At 39.2% G+C, this 24,823-nt stretch overlaps 1 protein-coding gene and 1 non-coding gene across 2 annotated transcripts in view; both read right to left on the bottom strand.

Moving 5' to 3' along the window:
• Positions 1-385: 385 nt before the first annotated feature.
• The window catches only part of GFRAL (GDNF family receptor alpha like), a 73,348-nt gene continuing 48,910 nt past the window's right edge, over positions 386-24,823 (bottom strand). The window contains exons 7-9 of the mRNA XM_065913281.1: positions 2,183-2,278; positions 1,982-2,054; positions 386-533 (exon numbers count right to left, since the gene is read on the bottom strand). Coding sequence (XP_065769353.1) covers positions 386-533; positions 1,982-2,054; positions 2,183-2,278 — 317 coding nt within the window. The remainder of the gene's footprint in view (positions 534-1,981; positions 2,055-2,182; positions 2,279-24,823) is intronic.
• On the bottom strand, positions 13,837-13,908 carry TRNAC-ACA (transfer RNA cysteine (anticodon ACA)). Its single transcript has one exon. It is a non-coding gene; the product is annotated as a tRNA-Cys (tRNA).

Below are 24,823 nucleotides of genomic sequence, written 5' to 3' on the forward strand. Positions count from 1 at the left end.
ATGCTTCTCCCCATCAGTCCTCTGTGATGGAATATCTAGGCGGGCCCAGTAACTGAACCATGCTTTCAAGTATTCTAAACCAAACAAAGGAAAGTTTAATAAATTCCAAATGCTATTTCCCCCCCTTGAAATTGACTCTAATACTTTGGCCTTTAAACTGTATCTTGGAACTCAAAGAATATCTTTCATACAAATACAACTTTTAAGACCTTGAAGAAAAACAGTTTGGTATTGATATTGGTCAGCATCAAATTAAATGGTTAGAGGAGTTGGATCCAACAGGGGAATATGTTTAGCTGGGAGTACATTTAAAAATAAGTAAGCCTGTGGATAGAGCACACACTCATCATGTGCCCGATTCTTGCTACCACCACCCACCTCCCCATTAAGTCTTGGGCTTGGTCTCTGGTCGTGGAGTCCTTGGGGTCTGAGGATCCATAGGTGTACCAGCATCATCAAGTTTACTGAATCTTGTTCTCTGAGAATCCTGAAATAAACATCCGCTGGCTCTGCCACCCTCAGGCCTGATCTTACTGATAAATATATTTTAGGTGCATGCTTATAATGTATATATCATATATGTATGCACACACACTTAATACATATTTTTTCATAAAATTTAGGATAGTCAAATTATACGAAAATATACACATTTGTATATATGGAGAAATCCATGGACTGCATAGTCCATGGGGTCACAAAGAGTTGGACATGACTGAGCGACTTTCGCTTTCACTTCTTACACATTTGTATCATTAATAAGCAAATGAACATCATTGATATTTAAATATCAAATACTTTACTTATTAGGGCTTATTATTTTATTATTATTTTGATTAAAAATAACCAACTGAGCACCACTTTATATCTCTTTGTAAGTGTTAAATAAGTGGAAAAATTTTAAACCCCAGACATTTAGACAATATATCAATTGTAATTGATATATCTTTAACCTGAGGTCTCACATTCACAATGAAGACCAAGGAAAGGAAAGAGCCAAGGAAAGAAGATTCACAGCCAAGGAAAGATAAGATCTGGAAAAAGTAAATTTAGTCAGGCAACAGGAATAAGTTCTTTTAAGGTGCCTGATGAGGCCTCATTTCATACCTCACTTAATAAGTATACAAAAATAAGAATAAAACTCAGCTTATAAGAAATTAAAGACTATACTTTCAGGTAAATATAAAGTGTGTGAAACACGACAGGTGCATTATGTGAGCAGATTAATCCTGCAAGGGATCTGAATAAGGAATGCAGCAAAGTTCCATTTGGATTTCATAGGAAAACCAGGGGGAAGATTGAGAGCCACGTCACTGGAAGAACAATGCATATGTACTTATAAAATGCAGTGTGAAAGCTGGAGCCCATTATACAGAGTGAAGTAAGCCAGAAAGATAAAGACTGATACAATATACTAACGCATATATGAGGAATTTAGAAAGATGGTAATGATAACCCTATATGCAAAACAGAAAAAGAGACACAGAAGTACAGAACAGACTTATGGACTCTGTGGGAGAAGGCGAGGGTGGGATGTTTCGAGAGAACAGCATCGAAACACGTATATTATCAAGGGTGAAACAGATCACCAGCCCAGGCTGGATGCATGAGACAAGCGCTCGGGCCTGGTGCACTGGGAAGACCCAGAGGGATCAGGTAGAGAGGGAGGTGGGAGGGGGGATCAGGATGGGGAACACCTGTAAATCCATGACTGATTCATGTCAATGTATGACAAAAACCACTACAATATTGTAAAGTAATTAGCCTTCAACTAATAAAAATAAATGAAAAAAAAATGCAGTGTGATTCATCCAGTGTGAGGACACTTCCCTTACATGTGAAGACAGGGTAACGTTCTCATAGACCCCTCCCACGATTCCCGTGTCTTAAGGGAGACGCGCTCCTTCCCGGCCCTGCTGACCCGTGGTCCCACAGGGCTGGTCCCCTTACAGCCCCTCCCTGCTGAACTGCATCCAGTTACCTCAGTCTGACCATCACCAGGAGAAGGATCCCGCAGGTGACCATCATGCACATGAGAGCGTAGATGACTTCTCCTAGAAGGAAAAGTTTTTTTTAAAGGACTGCACTTTTAGAGAGAATAAATACTGAAGGTACTTCAGAGGGTGGATTTTTAGTATATATGCTGCTGAAGCAAGCACCAGAGGATGGATTTTTAACTGACCATTGAAGGGGGGATGAAATCCACTGAGAGTTATCTCCTTTGCATGTTTTCCTTTCTGCAATGCAATGCCTTTGACCTTTGACAGGGTCAGATAATCTGAAAGAAAACAATGAAAATGAGGTGAAAGTATATCAAAGTCATGCATTATTTTTATCCCGTGGGTTGTAATTTGCTTTATAAGACAACAATTTGTTTCTATGATGTTATTTTAATATAATATTGATATGACAGATTTGGGTAGAAGGGGAACACTTTTATTCAATTTTAACAGCCCTTTTCACCTTTAATCAAATAACTGCATAATTGAAGTTGCTTTTTAAAAAATTATTACTAGAATAATGATTACATTTTATAATACAGTTCATCTTACCTTATACATAGACTAGGGAAAAAATACAATAATTTAAAGTTGCACATTGGGATACTGAAAAATATTCCTTCATTACAAGAGTGATTGAGTGCACCCCAGGACCCACTGTATTTGTGAATTTTTAGAGTACATTCAGGAGAGTCCCTAAGCCAGTCACTCTGCTCAGCTTTCTACCTAGACCCTTCAATATCTGGTTTTGCTTATTCCCCTATTCTGTCTCCCTTTTTGAACCACCTCTTTTTGTATTGGCTTTACATATTTTTGCCTCACTTAAGGGCTTTCCTTGTGGCTCAGATGGTAAAGAATCTGCCTGCAATGTGGGAGACCTGGGTTCGATCCCTGGGTTGGGAAGATCCTTGGAGAATGGCATAGCAACCCACTCAACTATTCTTGCCTGGAGAATCCCATGGGCAGAGGAACCTGGTGGGCTACAGTCCATGGGGTCACCAAGAGTCAGGGGTCATCTTGACCAGTCTGTAGCCCTCTTCTTCTTGTTCATTTTGTCCTAAACGTATTCCACCCTCACTTCACAACTCATAAGACAAGAAGTTGCAAGCTTTGGATCTTTGGACTTAACTGAGCTCTGGTTTAGGTGATTTGATTGATAACTTTGAAGTGAAATCACCCCTAGTTTTGATTTAAGTTGACACAAACATATATGTCAAACATACCAATAACTTATTTCTTTAATGATAATGGTTCAGGTGGGTTTTAAGTCTTAAAAGAATAAAAGAAAGAAAAGAAAAATGAAGGAAACTGAGGTAGAGCCTCCACTTGAGAGAGAGTTTGCTATCTTCTGTTACAGATGTTTCACACATTTTGAGACCTGGAAGTCTGAGTGGATAGATTTTTTTTTTTTTGCAAAAGTGAGTGTATCAGATAAACAGGGTATTGCATCCAATGACAACAGCCTCTGAGTGGGAAAGGAGAGAAGGCATGTTAACCAAAAGTCCCATTTAGTCCTCTCTGTCCAGGACTGATGCTGTCAGGAGCCAGTTCCTTGGAGTCAAGGTGTGAGGTCTACCCTGAATACCTGGTGGAAATCACAGGAACCAGACTGTTTGAGATCAGTGATAAAACAATCAGGGTGTGTGCAGGAGAAGCAGCCTAATATAAGAGCTAGAAAGGTACCTGAGAATTTTATCACTGAAAATTAATTCTCAAGGAGTTAAGGCATTAGCAAACAGTTCAGGCATTAACTGTTATGACATTTTTAGCTCAAGATTGTTTTAATCCCCAACTCACCTATCAGATTATCACATATTTATAGATGTCTAACCTTCTTAGGACGTGAAAAGTCAACCTCTTCTGAATGTAAAAGCAATAGAAGTAGAGCTTTTGTGTTTTTTTTTTCACTTTTGTGGTTATAAAATGATTCTGTTATTCACTAGAAACTCAGAATGGAAAAATTGAGCTATTTGGAATTTTTTTTTATAACAGTGGTGTTTTTTGGGGAAGAATTAATTTCAATCAAGTTAAACATACAGATGTTTAGTGAACTAAGTGATCATAATTAAATTTTCTATTTAAATAAATTGGAATATTAAGGACACATTATTTTGCTTCTCTTTTGAATTCTATGGTGTTTTGTGACATTTTAGATGATTCATCAACTAAATGTAAATGTATGTAATGTACATTGGCTGATTATTCAAATGATGCTATAGTTTTCCTTTGTGAAATTCTATGCCTCAGTACATTTCGACTAACTAGGTATCACAATTCATCTTTATATTAGAAAAAAGGTAGGATTTTGATTAATTAGGCTATCTTTTAGATATATAACTGCCTAAGGTAATTGTTAAGCATTCACCTAGTAAGGCTTAGAAAGAATTGTCTTATTCACTAAATTTCACTCACATGGAACTCATTAACAAGGTTATAATAGATCAATGACAGAAATGCTAGTTAATGATCCCAGTGAAAATTTTAATGTGACTAGCAGTCACTCCACAATCTTAAATATTGTACCCTAGGAGAATACCAAATATCAGTTAGAAGAGATTAATGTTACAGAGGGTTTCTTGGCTACTGAAGCCCATTGGAGATTGTCCCCCACCTTTTATAAACAGTGAGGTTTACTGTGTTTTATAACCATGAAATTAAAGTCGGCAGAGTTAATAACCGACCTCAGTCCCACACCATCTGCTATATTTATAGATAAACATTGTCTGTGACTTGTTTATCTTAACTCCTACCCTAGAGGAATTAGATACTATTATGAACTAAATTGTAAAATCCCTGTACATTTGACGGGAAATCAAGATTAATTTCAACCTTACAGTAAGAACAAATTTAAATAGTATTCTCCCCAAATGAGCTACAGAGATGGGATCATTTCTCTCCTTTTTTTTTCTTCCAAAAATCTTGCACAGCAGTGGCTGAGAGCTGATGCAGCCCAAACCTCTACTTTGTATAATTTATATGAAGTAGTAAATGCATAGTAAAAAATGCAGCAGATCAGACACAAAGTCATGGTTTAAAAATAAATGTCAGAGTTCTTGAGACAAATTAACTTGAGTACAAACTACAGATTTGTCAACCTTCAATTAAAGCATAACCCAGAAGAGTCTGATTGGGAGAAAAATTTGATGAAAGGAACATTTTCATAGAATAATTTTTAAAATATATTAATGTATCTGTCTTTTTTTAATGGAAGTGCAGTTGATTTATAATGTTGTGATAGTTTCAGATGTACAGCAATGTGATTCAGTTTTATATGTATATTTATATATTTCATGTTGATGTATGACAGAAGTTAATAGTATTATAACTATCCTTAATTAAAAGTTAATAAATTATATATATATACATATATATGTATATATACATTACTTTTTGGAGAAGGAAACAGCAACCCACTCCAGTACACTTGCCTGGAGAATCTCACGGACAAAGGAGACTGGCAGGCTACAGTTCATGGGATTACAAGAGTAGGACACAATTTAGTGCTATCTATGTTATTTTTAAATTCTTTTCCATTATAGATTATTACAAGATATTGAATATAGTTCCCTGTTCTAAATAGTAGGTCCTTGTTAGTTATCTACTTTATACATAGTAGTGTATACATGTTAATCCCAAACTCTGGATTCATTCCTATTAATGAATCCCATGGCATAGTTAAAATTCTATTGTCTTCTTTCTAAGTTTAAATAAACAGCACCAATACCATGACAACATCTTATTGAGAAAGGAAAATTAAAGGATACTCTTCTTGTGTATCCTAGGCCTGGTGTTATTTCTAATTTGGTCAATATTGTCTCACCTGAAGGTATATTAATTCCCATATTAGAAATGAGTTTTTAATTTCTTTATCTAATGATCAGAATTGAGATTCCATACATCATGGACTCTTTCAAGCATCAGTATATGAAAACCTCCTTCTAAAGTGGATTGAAGGGGCATTGCTGCTGGGAGAAGGGAAAATATATCATCAGCAACAAATCTGAAAAGCCTATACGTTATCAATATGATAAATCAAGGTTTAAACACCTAACATGGATATAACACCATTGCTACTAAAATGTATGCCTCGAAACTAAACCAATTAAGTAATATGCTTTCCTTAAGCATTTATAACAGGAATCAACAAGGCATAGTCTTTTATTTAATTCATAAACTTCAAAGAAAAGTATGTCTTAGGTTTATCTTCTCCCTCTGTGGCTAAACTCACTGTAGTTGCCAGGGGCTGGGGTAACACAGAAACTTGAGATATTAGTCAATGGGTATAAGATTTCAGTTATGCAGAATGAATGAGTCTAGGAATCTGCTGTATACCATAGGGCCTGTTGTTAACAATGCTTACAGTTTTCCTGAAAGGGTAGATCTTAGGTTACCCATTGCGGATCAGTCCCCTTCTTGGATCACCAAAGGACTTTTGTGACTCAATGAAACTATGAGTCATGCTGTGCAGGGCCACCCAAGACAGACGGCTCATAGTAGGGTGTTCTGACAAAAGGTGATCCACTGGAAGGGGGAACAAACCACCCCAGTATACTTGACATGAGAACCGCGTGAACTGTATAAAAGCCCCAAAAAAATGACATCAAAAGATGAGTCCCCCAGATCTGAAGGTGTCCAACATGCTACTGGGGAAGAATGGCGGAGATTTACCAATAGTCCCAGAATGAATGAAGTGGCTGGGTCAAAGTGGGTACGACGCTCAGTTGTGGACATGTCTGGTGATGAAAATAAAATCCAATGCTGCAAAGAACAGTATTACATAGGAACCTGAAATGTTAGGTCCATGAATAAAGGAAAATTGGATGTGGTCAAGTAGGAGATGGTAAGAATAAACATTGTCATCCTAGGAATCAGTGAACTAAGATGGACGGGAATGGTGAATTTAATTCAGATGACCATTATATCTACTACTGTAGGCAAGAATCCCTTAGAAGAAATGGAGTAGCCCTCATAATCAACAAAAGAGTCCTAAATACAGTACTTGGGTGCAGCCTCAAAAATGACAGAATGATCTTGGTTTGTTACCAAGGCAAGCCATTCAACATCACAGAAATCCAAGTCATGCCCCTACTGTGGATGAAAAAGAAACTGAAGTTGGTCAGTTCTATGAAGACCTAGAAGACCTCCTAGAACTAACACCTAAAAAAAGATGTCCTATTCATCATTGGGGATTGGAATGCAAAAGTAGGAAGTAAAGATATACTTGGAACAACAGGCAAGTTTGGCCTTGAAGAACAAAATGAAGTAGGGCAAAGGTTAACTGAATTCTGCCAATACAATGCACTAGTCATAGAAAATACCTTTTTTCACCAACACAAGAGACTTTATATATGGACATCACCAAATGGTCAATACCAAAATCAAATTGATCATATTCTTTGTAGGCAAAGATGGAGAAGCTGTATAAAGTCAGCAAAAACAAGACCTAGAGGTGACTGTGGCTCAGATCATCAGCTTTTTATAGCAAAATTCAGGCTTAAGTTAAAGAAAAATGGGAAAAACCTGGGCCAGCAAGGTAAGACTTGCCTCCTGCATGAATTCACAGTAGAGGCAACGAATAGATTCAAGAAACTTGATCTAGTTAACACTGTGCTTGAAGAACTATGGACAGAGATCTGTACAGGAGGTGGTGAACAAAACCATCCCAAAAGAAAAAGAAAATAAAAGGCAATGTGGTTACTTGAGGTGGCTTTACAAAGTGGAAGAAGGAAGAGAAGTGAAAAGCAAAGGAGAGAGAGAAAGTTACATCCAATTAAACCCAGAGTTCCAAAAAATAACTAGAAGAGACAAGAAGGCCTTCTTCAATGAACAATCCTTAATAACAGAAGAAAACAACAAAAGGGGAAAGCTAGAGATCTCTTCAGGAAAATTAGAAACATCATGGGAGCATTCTGCCCAAAGATGTGCACAATAAAAGATAAAAATGGTGGAGACCTAGTAGATGCTGAAGAGATCAAGAACAGATGGAAAGAATACGTGGAAGAACTGTATAAAAAGATCTCAATGAACTGGATTACTGTGATGGTGTGGTTAGTGATCCAGGGCAGAAATTCTGGAGGGTGAAGTCAAGTGGGCCTTAGGAAGCACTGCTATTAATAAAGTTAGGAGATGTGATTAAATTTCAGCAGAAATACTCAAATTCCTGAAGGATGATGCCGTCAAGGTTTTACATTCATTATGTCAGCAAATCTGGAAGACCTAGCAGTGGCCACAGGACTGGAAAAAATCAATCCTCATCCCATTTGCCAAGAAGGGTAGTACCAAAGAATGTACTAACCCTCAAACAATTGCACTCATCTCCCATGCTAATAAGGTCATGCTTAAAATCTTGCATTCTACGCTTAAGCATTTTGCAAGCCAAGAAATTCCAGATTTCCAAGCTGGGTTTAGAAAAGGAAGAGAAATTAGAGATCAAATTGCCAACATTTGCTGGTTATAGAGAAAGCAAGGGAATTTCAGTTAAACATCTATCTGTTTCATAGACTACGCTAAAGTCTTTAACTGTGGATCATGACAAACTGTGGAGAGCTCTTAGATAGATGAGAATACCAGACCATCTTAGCTGTCTCCTGACAAACCTGGATGCGGGTCAAGAAGCAACAGTTAGAACCCTGTATGGAACAACTGATTGGTTCAAGATTGAGAAAGAAGTGCAACAGGGCTGTCTACTATCACCCTGTTTGTGTAACCTATACACTGGACACATCATGAGAAATGCTGGGCTGAATGAATTACAAGCTGGAATCAAGATAGGTGGGAGAAACATCAGCAACCTCAGATATGCGGATACCACTCTAACGCAGAAAGTGAAGAGGAACTAAGAGCCTCTTGATGAGGGTGAAGGAGGAGAGTGAAAGGGTCAGCTTAAGACCAGATATTTAAAAAACTAAGACCATGGCATCTGGCCCCAATTCTGAATGGAAAATAGAAGGGAAAAGTTGGAAGTAGTGACAGATTTCCTTTTCTTGAGCTTCAGAATCAATGCAGACTGTAATTGCAGCAAAATCAGAAGACAATTGATTCTTGGCAAGAAAGCGATGGCAAACCTAGATAGTGTGTTGAAAAACAGAGACATAACTCTGCTAACTAAAGTCTGTATTGTCAAGGCTATGGTCTTCCCAGTGGTCATGTATGGTTGTGAGATCGGCCCATAAAGAAGGTAGAAAGTCAAAGAATTGATGCCTTCAAACTGTGGTGCTGGAGAAGACTCCTGAATGTCCCTTGGACTGCAAGGAGATCAAACCAGTCAATCTTAAAGGAGGTAAACCCTAAATAGTCACTGGACAGACTGATGCTGAAGCTCCAGTGTTTTGGTCATCTGATGCAAAGAGTCAACTCACTGGAAAAGTCTCTGATGCTGGGAAAGATTGAGGGCAGAAGGAGAAGAGAGCATCAGAGGATGAGATGGCTGGATGGCATCTGATGCAAAGGACATGAACTTGGACAAACTCCGGAAGATGGTGAGGGACAGGGAGGCCAGGCATTCCATGGGGCCACAAAGAGTCTGACACAAGTGGGTGACTCAACAACAACAACAACAACAACAACAACAACAACAAGATGTTAGGTTTAATGTTCAAAATGGTGCCAAATGCAAGTTCATGTACCTGATGCACAGTGAGGGCAAACAAACCAAAACATCAGAATTTGGAACACAGAAAGTTTTACTGCAGAGCCCAGAAAGGAGAACAGGTGACTTATGCTCAAAACACCCCACAATCCTTGTAGGGAAGTGTTTATAAAGGTCAGGTGAAGGGAGGGCTCACAGGGCATGCGATCAGCTTGTGCACAGTTCTCTGATTGGTTGATATGGATTTAGCTTGGCAGTTAACATCATCAATCTTTAGGCACCAGAAGGTCCAGACTACATGCTCATGGTCATCAAGCAGTTAATTTCTTTCATTTGGTGGTGGTTTTAGCATCTGAAAAACTCAGAAAATATGCATCAGATGTTAGGAGCTAAAGAAGGGGGTCTTCCCCAGGAAAGGCCCAGAAGGTCCTGCATGTTTACATCATCACACAAAATAAAAGGAATTCCCTGATGATCCAGTGGTGAAGTCTCCATGCTTCCAATGCAGGGGGCACAGGTTCAGTCCCTGGTGGGGGAACTAAGATCCCTCATGCCACACAGCTTGGGCCAAACAAATAATAACAGAGCACAGCAGGAAACCTTAGAGGTGCTGGATATGCTTGTGATACAGATTATGGTGATGGTTTTACAGTGTCTGTGATATCTTCAAACTCATCAAACTGTTTGCATTAAACATGTATAGCTTTCTGTATGTCAAAACCAGGACACATATAAATGAATTAATAAATCTTTAAGACCTGGAATAGGAAATGGCAACCCACTCCAGTATTCTTGCCTGGAAAATTCCATGGATAGAGGAGCCTGGTAGGCTACAGTCCATGGGGTAATGAAGAGTTGGACACAACTGAATGACTGAGCACACATACCCGCAAGAACATTTGCCTTGATCCTTGTCAAGAGCCAGAAGAAGTTCAACGTGAGACAATGACTACATTGACAAGCCTGGCAACTGCTCTTTTATCCATGACTGAGTGACAGAAGTGTTCACACATCTAGTGGGTTTGCTCAGTGATTATGGTGAGTTTCAACTGCACCTCTAAAATATCTCAAATAGTCACACTTCCTAATAGTTTCTGCAAATAATGAAATAGTCACTGAGAAATGGCTTTTGGAATGCCAATGATACTATTTCTGACAACTAACTCTAGATTCAATCAATATAGTGTTAGAGAGCCATGATTTTAAAAGTTGAAACTAAAACAAAAGTCTGTCACCTTCAGTTTGGGGCACATACAACATGACTCTAAGGATAGAAATTGAAAATAGGAATAGAACATATCTGTAAGGGGCTTCCCAGGAGGCACTAGTGGTAAAGAACTTGCCTGCCAATGCAGGAGACATAAGAGACACATTCAGGTTCAGTCCCTGGGTCAGGAAGATCCCCTGGAGGAGGGCATTACACTCCATTACTCTTGTCTGGAGAATCCCGTAGACAGAGGAGCCTGGAGAGCTACAGTCCATAGGGTCACAAAGAGTCAGACACAACTGAAGTGCATACATGAATGTATCTGTAAATACACAAATTTGCATGTAAGACAGAATTACAAAATTTGGTCGGACTTCTTAGACTATTTTAGTCAAAATTTCTACAGTGATGCATTCTGCCTCATTCTTGACTGTCATCACCATCTCAGGAATTAGTCCCTTAATACTTTCTACTCTTCCAAATACTGTCGATGGTCAGTTCTAACTAAAATGGACAGTATCTTTCAGACTGCTCCTTTATCAACTCAAGATGACGAATCTACTCTCCTTTTTTGGCACTGCAGCCTAGAGTCTGTATCCTACTTGCATATCTGTGTTTGTGGGCAGAAAGAGAGCATGAGAAATCATACTGTAAGCAGGCCACATATAGCCATACTTTTCAAACATTAATATGAATCTCTGGATACTTTAAAATGCCAGTTTTGATCAGTAGATCTGGGATAATGCAGAGATTCTGAATCTCTTAAAACTTCCCAGGTGCTTCTGCTTCTAGCAAATATAATATTATATATATATATATATATATATATATATACACATATATATATATATATATATATACACACACACACACACACACATATATTCATATATATACATAAAATATAGAATGGGAGAGAATATGCACATACATACTTATGCAACATACAAAATGCTTCACTTCCATGTATATGGCCTAATATCAATACTTTACAAGGCAGTTTGACAGACACTACTTAAATTTTAGAACAACTAGCCACACAGGAAATATTAGCTCACCTTAAAGAAACTCAGACACAGAATAGTTGCCCAAGATCACAGAGTCAATGAATAGTGAAAACGTGATTTGTCGCAAAATTTTTTAATCAATTATATACTTTAAAAACCTCATGGAGACTACAAAAACATGTAAAACATTTTCAGCTTTTTCCAATGTAGCAGCCAACTGGATTAGAAAATAGATTTTTTAAAAAAGGAAATAGATTTGAAAAATAATAAAGACCAGTTGAATTTGATAGTGTTATACAATAAAAATGGAGGAGGCAATGGCAACCCACTCCAGTACTCTCGCCTGGAAAATCCCATGGATGGAGGAGCCTGGTGGGCTGCAGTCCATGGGGTCGCTAACAGTCGGAAACGACTGAGCAACTTCACTTTCACTTTTCACTTTCACGCATTGGAGAAGGAAATGGCAACGCACTCCAATGTTCTTGCCTGGAGAATCCCAGGGATGGCAGTCTATGGGATCTCACAGAGTCGGACACGACTGAAGTGACTTAGCAGCAGCAGCAGCAGCATGCAATAAGAAACATTTAGTAATATGTGATCACTAATGTCTGTGGTTATATCTATAAGTTTGAGTCTTAAAGTGGAAAAAAGTATATGTATATGTATTTCTGTTGCCAAAATTCACAATAGAAGATATAAAATCTAATAAAATGTCTCATATATAGCTGTAGGATTTTTCAGTGTCTTGCACATACCTTTGAGATATGTTCATCATTTTCAAGGTCATCAAATAAACCACCACTTTAACTTTGACATTTAACAGAAATATGAAAAAAAAAAATGAATGCCACAGTTTTCAAGGTGGTTACCTTAGATTTTGATATCAATAGAATATTTCTGTTTTACAGATGTAGAGTTAGGACCATATGTAAAACTTTCCAGAATATTCACCAGGCAAAGGGCATACAAAGAATAATACACAAAAGCTCAGTGTTACTATTTAAAATCAGACTTGGCTATTTTTGTGCTTACTATAGTATACATCTACATCAATACAGCCTGAGTCTCAGATAAAAAATATAAAGCAACCCCATGGTTTAAATCTGTCAGTATCTGGAATGAGTTTAATAGAAACAAAATGTGTTTCCGAAGTTGAACGTTTTCAAGTAACTTTTATCTTGAATTATATAAGTACTAGGAGATCTTGTGATAAACAAATGTAAGCTAAGAATAGAAATAACTTACACAATACCTTATCGATTTTATAAGTTTATGTTTTCATATATGGAGGATTTTAATGTACAGAATTTTTTAAAGAAAAAGTATATGTGATAATACCATTAATTGTCCAGATAGCTTTCTGATGTCTTCATTTGGAATTAATTGATTGACTAGTGTCTACCTTTTGGAACTGTATAAGACTTTGTCTGGCTGGTGTAGAAAATTTTTTCACGTGCTGATGGAAAACACCAAGGAAAAGAGAGGGAAATAAAATAAAGGATAGAGAGAGATTTTTGGAGAGTCTTCACAGTCATTTGGAATGATGAGATGATTGAGAAAGTTTTGCAAGTTATTGAGTTTTAAAATGGAAAAAGAAAGTATTTAATTGCAGTATTTCTTCACTGCACATACATTTGTAAATCTTCAGGGAGAAGTTGACTATCAAAGTATGATAAACGCTGTTAATTTTCCTTAGACAGCATCCTTCTTGAGAATAGACACCATATCCATCTAGTTTACAACATAACATGAATGTCACAATGCCATGGCCATGCAGTTATCTGATGGCCAAAAGCGTATATTAGCAGCTTTCACGTCTGAAATAGCACATCTGTCACTGCCTAATGACATACATTTACGGTAGCTCAGTGGTAAAGAATCTGCCTGCAAAAAAGGAAGAAAAGAAAGTGAAGTCGCTCAGTCGTGTCCAACTCTTTGAGACCACATGGACTGTAACCTACCAGGTCCCTCCATCCATGGGATTTTCCAGGCAAGAATACTAGGATGGGTTGCTGTTTCCTTCCCCAGGAGATCTTCCCGACCCAGGGATTGAACCTGGGTCTCCTGCATTGTAGGCAGATGCTTTACCATCTGAGCCACCCGGGAAGCTCTCACAAAAAAGGAGGCCACCTGCAATACAGGAGGTTCGATGCCTGGGTTGGGAAAATCCCCTGGAGAAGGAAGTGGCAACCCACTTCAGATTTCTTGCCTGGAGAATCCCATGGACAGAGGAGCCTGGTGGACTACAGTCCAAGGGGCCATAAGAGTCGGACACAACTTAGTGACTGAACCACCACACCATAAAATTATATAATGTTTAGTTCTTTCTCATCTTTAACTGATGTTAGCCAAGAAGCTTCACATTAATCCCATATTTTCACATATTGTCACCACTTCGTCAAATGCAAATTCATTGTCCAAATTGCAATGCATATGGGTACTTGGCCAACAGACATCTATTAAGAAGCTATTTCACTTGATGATTAATTCTGTCAGGTTTCTTCACTGATGGACAAAGTTTAAGCATCTTGGTCATTAGTAAAGGAGATAACTAACAGCAAGAATTTTTGGAATTTATCTGAGTTCCACTTTTCTTGTTTGTAAAATGAGACTAGTAACACCTATGTTTGTGAGATTTTTTGATAGTGAAAACTCGTTCTAAAGTAACAGAGCTCTTGGGGACTTCTATGATAAAAAAAAAAAGTACACTCGTGGGAAGGGAAGGGCAATAAGGATAAGAAAAGGGATTCCTTTGATAGTTCTTTTCCTTTTTTCATTTATTTATTTGGCTGTGCTGGGTCTTAGTTGCATGCAGCATGTGGGATCTAGTTCCTTGATCAGGGATTGAATCTGGGCTCCCTGCATTGGAAATGAGTCTTAGCCACTAGACCAACCAGCGAAGTCCCTTGATGGTTATTTTTCTCTTCTTTTCCCCCTTCCTTTCATTTCTCCCTTGCTTCCTTTCCGTGGAAAGATCTCCTGAGGCCAACTGACTGAAGTAGAACATCTTGTCATTTTCGATTTCAGAAACCTTACTCCAGGTAGACACAGTAAAGTGAAAGTTTGTTAGGATAGGCAAAATTTTCCAAGCTGTATCATGAAACATTAGCTATGAAGAATACTTTTATGTGCTAGAAAATAAACAAGTCCATAAGTAAGTGACTTCAGAAACTTCTAGATTAGACAGAATAAATCACGGGCTTTTTTTTTTTTTTTTGCTGCAAATATTTTCAATATATTTTAGCTATACCAGTGGGGCACACTTTACCAAAATTTATTTTCTCTGTAGGTTACATCTGGGAATCCATTAAAAATTTTTGTAAAACACAGGCCTATGTTATCTATAGACAAATATTTATACATTTGTGTGGGCTAAGATGCTTATCAAGGATTCTTATTTGTACTTAGTGACGGAAGTTCATAGAACACCATACAGACAGTATTCTGTGTCCATCAACGTAGGTACTATTTTAGGTACTAACTTATAATCCTCTCCTCTACTAAGTACACATATTTCTAAGCACCTGACACCAAAATTTCTCTTGTTCTCTACTCCAGGGAGTCAAACAAAATTTACAGCCTGTGGTTTGGGAGAAGCCTGCTTCTCAAATGCTACTCTCATTGTCTCTTGGAGTGGTTGGCATGATGCAACACTAATTCCAGGTTTACTATCAATTTATCTGCTATTCTTCAATTCCTAAACTTGTGCACATGGGATGTGGAGAATTTAGAATCTGCCCCCTACTTCGGAGAGTCATTCCAGCAGAACTAGGAGTTTATGGATCATTTATACCTTGTTACCTATAAATGTCCACAGGACCATGGGATAGAACCAGCATATTTGGACCCAAGTAATGAATGGCACCCTACTCCAGTGCTCTTGCCTGGAAAATCCCATGGACAGAGGAGCCTGGTGGGCTGCAGTCCATGGGGTCGCTAAGAGTTGGACACAACTGAGCAACTTCACTTTCACCTTTCACTTTCATGCATTGAAGAAGGAAATGGCAACCCACTCCAGTGTTCTTGCCTGGAGAATCCCAGGGACGGGGGAGCCTGGTGGGCTGCCGTCTATGGGGTCGCACAGAGTCGGACATGACTGAAGCGACTTAGCAGCAGCAGCAGCAATGATCTCCCAGTTGAGTAATTACTTCCTACTTCAAAACTAGAACTGTGGCAATCAACATGGTGTGTATTTGTAGGATGATACATGACTCTGTTCTTGAAGTAATTTTGGATAAGGTGAAAATGTGATTCATGTGCAGTGGTAATTGACAAGGGACACCTCAGGGAAAGGTACACATCTGATGAATGGTAGGAAATAAGGCTAATTTACATTCTGGGTGTCCTTGAAAATTGAACGAAGGCCTTTAGATGTGGGAGGAATGAAAGCAAGGGCCATGGGCAGCCCACAGAAATAGCATGATCAAGACAGTTTGAGAATTCGTCTATCCCTGGTAGGGAGATGTAAGGAGGAAGGGACAGTAGCAGTTTAGGCTTGAGAAGGTGAAAACTGAAAATCAGTGGGAGAAGCTAGAGCAGAGAAGAGACCAAGTGTAAGGGCATATTTCACAAAGAGATTTCACAAAGAGAATCATGCAGGGCAGAGTAGCAGAAGCATCAGAATCAGATCTAGAGTCTTTCTCACTCCAGCAGTGTCATTGTGGGTAACTTACTCCTCCTCTGCTCTCTTGAAAATGGGATAATGCCAACCACAAAATTTAATTAAAAATTAAAAGTGACAGTAAGTAACAAGAATTCAGAATTATGTTTGGTACAAAATAAACGCTCAATAAATTACACCATTTAAAAAATATTACATAATTTAGAGTATTATTTGATATTTAAAGTACAGAGTTAAATAAAAAATGACCTTTGGGTTCTTTCTTTTTTTTTTTAAATTTGACCTTTGGGTTCTTGAGAGAATAGATTTGGGTTCTATCAGAATAGATTTGAAGTGAAAGGTAAAAGAGTGATAGAGTGCAGAACTGTAATGTTCACCTCTCTACTTTTCAACCTCAGGGTAAAGAACCCCGACTTTGGAACCAGAACTCCAGCACAATCTTAGTTGAGTCATCCACTGGCTGCAGCAGCCTTGGACAAGTTACCTTAATCTCTGAGCCTCATGCTGCTCACATGTAGAAAGGGATTTGAGATAGACTGTATGATTTTACTTGATTTTAAAATTGAAGTATAATTGATTCACAAAGTGTGTTAATTTCAGGTGTACAACAAAGTGATTAAGTTATATATATATACCTTTTCAGATTCTTTTCCATTATGATTTATCACAGGATATTGAATATAGTTCCTTATGCTATACAGTAGGTTCTTATTTTTTTATATACAGTAGCATATATCTGTTAATCCCAAACTCCTAATCTATCCCTACCCCTAGATTGTATTATTTTGCAGGACTCCTCTTTCACTCTAAAGGATTATATGCCCACCACCCATGCCATGTGACTTAGAGGACCACTTTATTTGGAAAGAAACTGTTTATTAGCCCACTGCCATTGGGCTTGACCTTGACTTGAATTAGTAAAATACATAAGCAGTGACAATGTGTATGTTATACTCAAGCAGAGGCTTGATTGAGTCCATCGCTTAGTTTTTGTATGTATATGTCATACTCAAGCACAGGCTTGAATGATTCTATTGCTTGGATTTTGTCTCTGCCATGAGAATGTCGTGTTCCAAAGAGTGCCATGCCTTTAGCCTGAGTGTAGAAATGGGGGTGCAGAGCCTCAGCTTACAGTCCAGAGCTGCCTACATGTGACAGAAGCTAGAAATCAGTCTTTGGGTTTATAAGTAACTGAATTTTGGATAGTGTGCCTAACTGCCTACCCCTGCAAAAGTTGACTCATTCGGGGGTAATAATAAACCACAAATGGAAATTGTTAACAGAAGGTAGGTTCTTAATAGTATTACCTCTTTCTCTTCTCTCCTGTCTTATGTCTGTCAATTGAATGGTAGGTAGAAGGAGAAGAAAGAAGTGAAAAAAAGTTTAAAGCAAGGTGAGAAAACAGGAGACAGAGACCTGACTTGGACAAAGGTGGGGAGATCTGTGAAGAATGGCCTTCATCTTAGGGATAAGAATGCTTTTCTCTCTTTTGGCACACGGGATAGTCATGCAGTCTCTCCTCTCTCATGGATCATTGCTAATGTCAAGTTCGTGAGTGTGAGCTCAATCACTCAGTCATGTTGGAGGCTCCTCTGTCCATGGGATTTCCAGGCGAGAATACTGGAGGGGGTTGCCATTTCCTCCTTCAGGAGATCTTCCTGACCCAGGGATCAACCCTGTGTCTCCTGCTCACCTCCTGCCTTACAGGTCGATTATTTATTGCTGAGTTTCCATGGAAGCCCAGTGTCAAGTTCACCTTACTCTTAAAAATAAATATGAGATGTAACATCATTATCTCTACTGGGATTAAACTATATCACAATCAAATAGGGCCCCATTATTTTTATTCCTAATCTCCTTTGACTTGCATTACAAGATTTCTGAGCTTTTTTTTTTTTTTTTTTACATTAAATAAACCCACAAAATCATAATGAGAATTGGAAATAAAGAGAGGATACCAGTAAGTATAAACAATAGAGCAATGTGAGGAATAGTGTAGATTGTGGAAAGAGGTCAACTTTTGGTTTAAAGCCACAGACTCAAATCCTTGCTCTAAAATGTGTTAAGAGACTTCCTTGGTGGTCCAGTGGTTAGGAACTTACCTGTTAATGCAGAGGACATAGGTCTGATCTCTGGTCTGGGAAGATTCCACGTGCTTGGGGCAATGAAGCCCCTGCACCACAACCACTGAAGCCGGAGCACCTAGAGCCTCTGCTCCATAACAAGAGGAGCCACTGCCACGAGAAGCCCGCTCACCACAGATAGAGAGCAGCCCTTGCTTGCAGCGACTAGAGAAAGCCCGCATGCAGCAACAGAGACCCAGGGCAGCCAGAACACAGAAATATAATGAAAAAGTGTAAAATACGCTAAATATGTGACTGGGGGTACTTAACAAACAGACCCTTCTGTGCCCAGTTTCCTACTCAATTTGATGAAAGTTATAATATTGACTGTGAGGATTGAATGAGGATTGAATGTGCAGAGGGTCCACATGGGAGCTATACTTTTTTAATTGAAAACTGTATTTTGATTGTGGTTGGATATCAGCATTAACTACAGAGCATTTAAAATTAGAGCCCTTGGCCTTATCACTACAGGTTTTAAAGGTCAAGGGAGAAAAGGGGATAAAGTGCTAGACAGTCTTCATTTCAAAAGTTCTCTAGACACTTTCAATGCATAGTCAGAGTGGAGGACCATCAGGCAGGACAAAACACATGTTTTTGAAGATGGAAGAAACAGATCAGATTGCAAACCACACTACTGTAAGCTAGTGCCTTAGAAGTTCTTAGTGAGGAAAAAAAGAGGAAGAGGCTGGGGAGTTATGTTTAAGAGATAAAGTCTTCGAAAAAAATCAGTAATGGGTGGGCATGACCAGGTTAGGGATAATAACTGCAAAGCTAGTTTTATCAATAGAAGGAAAATCTCTTTGGATCAGTAAGAGAACTAGCCACCTCACAGTTGAAAGGTAGTTGAAGTTACTTTTCAACCACCCAGCAGTGTTAAAAGAACAAAAGCAATTAAAACCAACAATATTTCCATTGCAGAGGAGGGGTGTTGGAATGGGAGTTTGGGCCAAAGAACTGTGAGGAATATTAACTGGGTCAACTCAGCCATGTAGAAGTGTTGGAAAGAGCTATTACGATTGTAGACATATGCTTAGTGTACATTTTTAATGTAATAACTACCATATGGACTTTAAACAAACTACCATTGTACATTGTAGGCTGTCTGATACACTAGCAAGAGTGAGAGGCTTGAGATGTAGATACTAAATGATGGCTGTCTAGAAACTAAAAACATCATCCTTAGCATCTTCCCACCCAGGACTTACAGACACACGACTGTATATCCCTGAGATAAGGTGCCCTTTGAAGAGAGGGTTTTCCTGGTGGCTCAGTGGTAAAGGTTCCACCTACCTAACAGGAGGCTTGGGTTCATTCCCTGAGTTGGGAGGAACCCCTGGAGATGGAAATGGAAGTCCCCTCCAGCATTCTTGCCTGGAGAATCCCATGGACAGAGAAGCCTGGTGGAGAGCTCTATAGTCTGATGGGTAAGGCTTCCCTCCTTTCAGATTGCCTGACTCCCAACTGAAGTTGTTTCTCAGTTGCTCGGTCATGTCCAACTCTTTGTGACCCCCATGGACTGCAGCACACCAGGCTTCCCTGTCCTTCACTACCTCCTGGAGTTTTCTCAAACTCATGTCCATTGAGTCAGTGATGCCATCCAACCATCTCATCCTTTGTCACCCCCTTCTCCTCCTGCCCTCAATCTTTCCTGGTATTTAGGTCTTTTCCAATGAGTTGGCTCTTCGCATGAGGTGGCCAAAGTGTTGGAGCTTCAGCATCAGTCCTCCCAGTGAATATTCAGTGTTGATCTCCTTTAGGACTGACTGGTTTGATCTCCTTGCTGGCCAAGGCCAACTGAAGTAGGTGTACCGTTAGAGACTAGTGGGCAGCTTCTTTCTGCAGCTGAATTGTTTTAAAAGTCTCTACCATATGCCTACAGTGTCTGGCCAACTGACTCAGGTGCTAACACAAGAGTAAGATGCAAGTCTCAGAGTTCTGTCAAGACTCCAAGCATGTTGCAAGTTGGGGAAGTTCAGTGTTCAACCCCAGGGGCAACCAGAGGAAGCTGGTCTGCCCTAAGCCAAAAGCCGGCAAAAAGGAGAGACAGCGGGGACACTCAGGGCCATGGACACACGCTTTACAACCACCACCCAACACTCATGCTGCCTGACAAAGCGGCTTCCATTCATTCCACATTCTTTTATCTGGTTTGAAAACCCATTTGTTTACTGTGATTTGTACCACAAGATCCCACTATGCACTTTACAGAGAATAAGGATGAGAAGAATAATAATTAGATGGTGCTTTTAGAGCTCAGATAAGACATTCTTACAACTTGGAGACTGGAAGAATATTTACTGATGTTTGCAATGCTGTGAAGGGTTTTCTTGCTGAAAAGAACTCTACAAGCTGGTTTGAGACAATCTGACACTAACAGAAGAGGAACAATTGTCATTATCAATGGATTTTAAAATCTCTACTCCCTACTCACCTGTCTCATGTTAGGGATTTTATTTGTGTAAGTACCGGACTTTGTGTGTATGTCGGAGTCCTCCTTTAAGATGATATCCCAGCATGTAAGTGCCAGGCCAGGAACTATTAAATGCCCACATATGGTGTTTTATGGGAATATATCTGATGCTATTATAGTGTTGTCACAAGAATGCGTGGCTCTTTAAGCCAGGAATACACATGCTCATAATAAATGATTTTTATTGCCTCACATACTCAATGATGATGCACAGAAAGTAAAAAGGAAAGCCTGCTTGCTTTATGTAGCTCTGGCACTGACTCCATCCCCAATTACGGGCAACAAGGGGCTTGTACAGAGCCAAGGAAAGCACAAGGGTGGGAAATGGAAAAGATAGCACCCTGCTCTCATGCACTGGAGCCTGTGATTGTTCAAACTGTAACAGTCTCATTTTGTTGTTTCATTTCCCTCCATGATCTTCAATGCTCCCTCCTTCTCTAGTGATGCCAAAACCTGAGTTGTCTTACTCATCAATGGCAACTCTTTAATCTTTTCTTTTTGGCTTAGCGCAAAGGACAAAGGCAGTCCTGGATGGTCCACAGAATCTTTCCTGCTCAGTGGCAGACTTTAACCCCTCCCTTAACCTCACCTGAGCCTGTAAGGGTAGAACTGGGAAAAAGCGAAGGTAGGGGGCAGCCGTTCTGCTTTTGCTGTGGAGGGTTTAGACACTTCAGTATTTCTGTGTGAAGCGTTTTCTGCAAAAGAAGCAGCCAAGCCAAATTTGCTGGGTTTCAGGTCTGCAGACAAAATTTAAAACAGCTGGATTTTATTGGGAACTTCTGCATGCAAGTAAACCTAGTAGAGAAACTCAAGCCAGCTTTTATCTCCACTGGAACGGGCTAATCTTTAGGTACCCCCTCCCTTCTTCCATCTCTCTGCCCTGAAGGGAGTTTTGAATTTTAAAAGCTCCTAAGAGAGCTCCTAACCTTCCAGATTATTCCACAGAGTATCTGATTGGAACCTTAGCCAATGAAGATGGAAGGTACAACCAGGTCTGATGTCTCTCTTAGTGAAATCTTCAGGGAGATGAGAAGCTGTGTGTCTCTGTAAACTGACATGAAATTACCCCAATTAAATCAGCTCATGAGTCCCTCCATGCACAGACTTCCAAACACAAAAGCCAACACACATAATCACTGAAACACACCCACACGTGCCTGATCAGAGTGGCAAGTAATGACTAAATTTTTTGGATTTGTACATAGCAAAAGCTTCACTCCTATTTTGTTTGTACCTTATGTGAAAACTACCATGTACCTTGTTAAAAATATGCAATTTTATAGATTTAAGCATGTAAAGAGCAAAGAAACAGGCCGTATGATGATTATTTAGTGAGTCTGGGATACATTATTTATAAAGCTATTCAGAATTTGGAAAACAAATCAATAAAAGATAATTCAACACTAAAGAAAAACCCTCTTACTCCAAATCTCAATTTAAATCTCTGAAAGAATGAGCATTTTTCCAAGGACAAAGAAAGAAAGGATATAGGCTTCCATAAGATTTTAGTATAATCATAGGAAGAAAAAGTTCTTGGCAGACTACTGTCCTTTTGTCATTAAAGAAAAAAGTAAATCTCTTGAGAGGTAGTCCAATATGCAGGGAGCATGGAGTTTTGCTGAAAATGTACTGGCCTCAAATATCAAATCACCTCCTCCAGGAGTATAAGGGTACATCAAATATAAAGATCATCTATAGCTGTTAAACTGTTACCAAAATTTAATTTTCAGGAAACCTGAGGTTTAGCGTGAGTGTAACTGACTTCCCCCATATCACTTGGGGTAATTAGGGGTTCACACTTGTTTCTTAAGCTCTTGTATTTTATATTTCCACATACTGTCTTCCAGCAAACACACTTTTAAGGATGTTTTTGCCCTATACAATGCTCCCTGGGAAATGTAGCATATATAATCAAAGACAATTATACATTTCACATAATTAGATGAGAGAAGTATATTATGTTTAAAAATCACAGTTTCTGGTGCCCCAAGCTGCCTTGTTTAAATTCTGCCTCTATTGCCTTCTGTGGGACCTTGGACAACTTCTTGGTGCTTCAATTTTTTCTTTGGTGAAAGAGCAAGCATCTGCTTCACCCACTGCTTATACAAATTAAGCAAGCTATCAAATAAACAGATCAGTGCTGCACACCTAAGCCCTCAATTAGTTTATGGGCCTGGAAGAAATAGAAGATAAGTAAGGTAGCATCTGTAGCCAGAGGACAGATTTAAACTGGCAAGTAGTGTTTTTAGATCTTTACTGAACCATTATATTAAGGATATTATATTTTGCATCACTTCAGTTTTCTCCATGGTCTTATTTCACATCATGGAGGTGAATTGGCAAGGAGATCCAGTAAAATGTTCTTTGCAGGTTCTCAAATGGGAGGATTATTTTCAAGCGTCGGTCCAGACCCTGGCACTGTTAATGATAATACCGTGCAGTGGGGATCTGCTTCTGGTTTCAGTCATTCTTTCCGCAGTTTCCTTGAGGCAGGTGCTAATGTGCCCGGAAAACACCAACTCTTGACATCCACTGCTTTCCACAACGAGCGCTGTCAAATGCAGAGCCACTTGCAGAGCCAGGAGAACCTCGTCTATAGACTCCATGTCCCTATTCCAAAGACTGTGCCTTCCAGGCCAGCCCCCAGTACACCATCTGACAGGTTTGAGCATCCCACCTAGTCACACCTGGAACCTGAGCTTCACTTACTCACTGCTCTCCTTGGAATGGTGGGCAAATCTAGAGTGAACTTGTAACAAGGCCACAAGGCTGAAATGGATGGACGGTTTCTAAATGAAATTTCTTTTTTGTCCCGTCCTTCCGTTGCTGGGCACAAAAGTTCACATTCTTTGTTATTGTTCATTCTTTTTTACTGGTTAACATGAGTGGACGTTCTTGCTGTTTCTGCTTGTTCCTCTCATCTTAAACATAGAAACCCCAGACTTTCCTTTAAATACACCTGCTTTCTTCCCAGAAGGCAGGAAGGTAGTTTTCAAGATGCTAGTCTGTTGTCCTCCGCATTTGATGACAAAACGACTAATTTCTATTTCCTTTAACCACAAAACCTTGTCCTTGTTATTCTCATTTGGCATCTGGGGGACAAGGACTGAATTTTCAGTAATGTACTTTGGATGCTTCTGTGTTGAGTTCTGACGCAGATTTCCAGCTGCCAGGACTAAGTGTCTTTGAAAGTGTCTTTGGAGCATCGGAAATATGATTTATTCAAATAGGTTCGGGGTTCATATCAGAGGTACAAACAAGTAAGCTTATCTTGCTGGTTTACCCCACCTTTTGCTTGCTCGTCACCTCTAACCACAATTTCACTCCGTTCTGTACTCTTTTTTGAATATCAGATGTTGCTTGCAGAAACTCAAGTGATGACACTGTTCTGAGGTTTTCTGACTTGCAACTTTTATCCATCATATCACTGGTTATCAAGGTGCGCAGCAAAACTGTGGGGCCAATGAGAGTTCTTCCAGGGATCCGTGTTTACTTTTCATGTTTATAACATGACAATCTTGGTCCTAATACATCTGGGATAACTTAATAACTTATTTATACTTAATGGGAAACAGGCATCACCTCATCATTCTTTAATCGAAACCAGTATCTCTCTTACTCTGGGATATCTTATTGTACGGGGATAAATGGGAGGTGATGAGACCTTCTGCTCCACTGGCTTGGTAAGCAAATTGAAACACATTCAAGAACCATGATTCTATGGATGGTATTTTTCTTTCTTCCTTTTTATTTCTTTATTTACTTTGTATTCTGAGACCAATTCCAATGGATGGGTGATCTGCA

Source organism: Muntiacus reevesi, chromosome 20 (genome assembly GCF_963930625.1).
Source record: "Muntiacus reevesi chromosome 20, mMunRee1.1, whole genome shotgun sequence".
Classification (NCBI taxonomy): domain Eukaryota; kingdom Metazoa; phylum Chordata; class Mammalia; order Artiodactyla; family Cervidae; genus Muntiacus; species Muntiacus reevesi.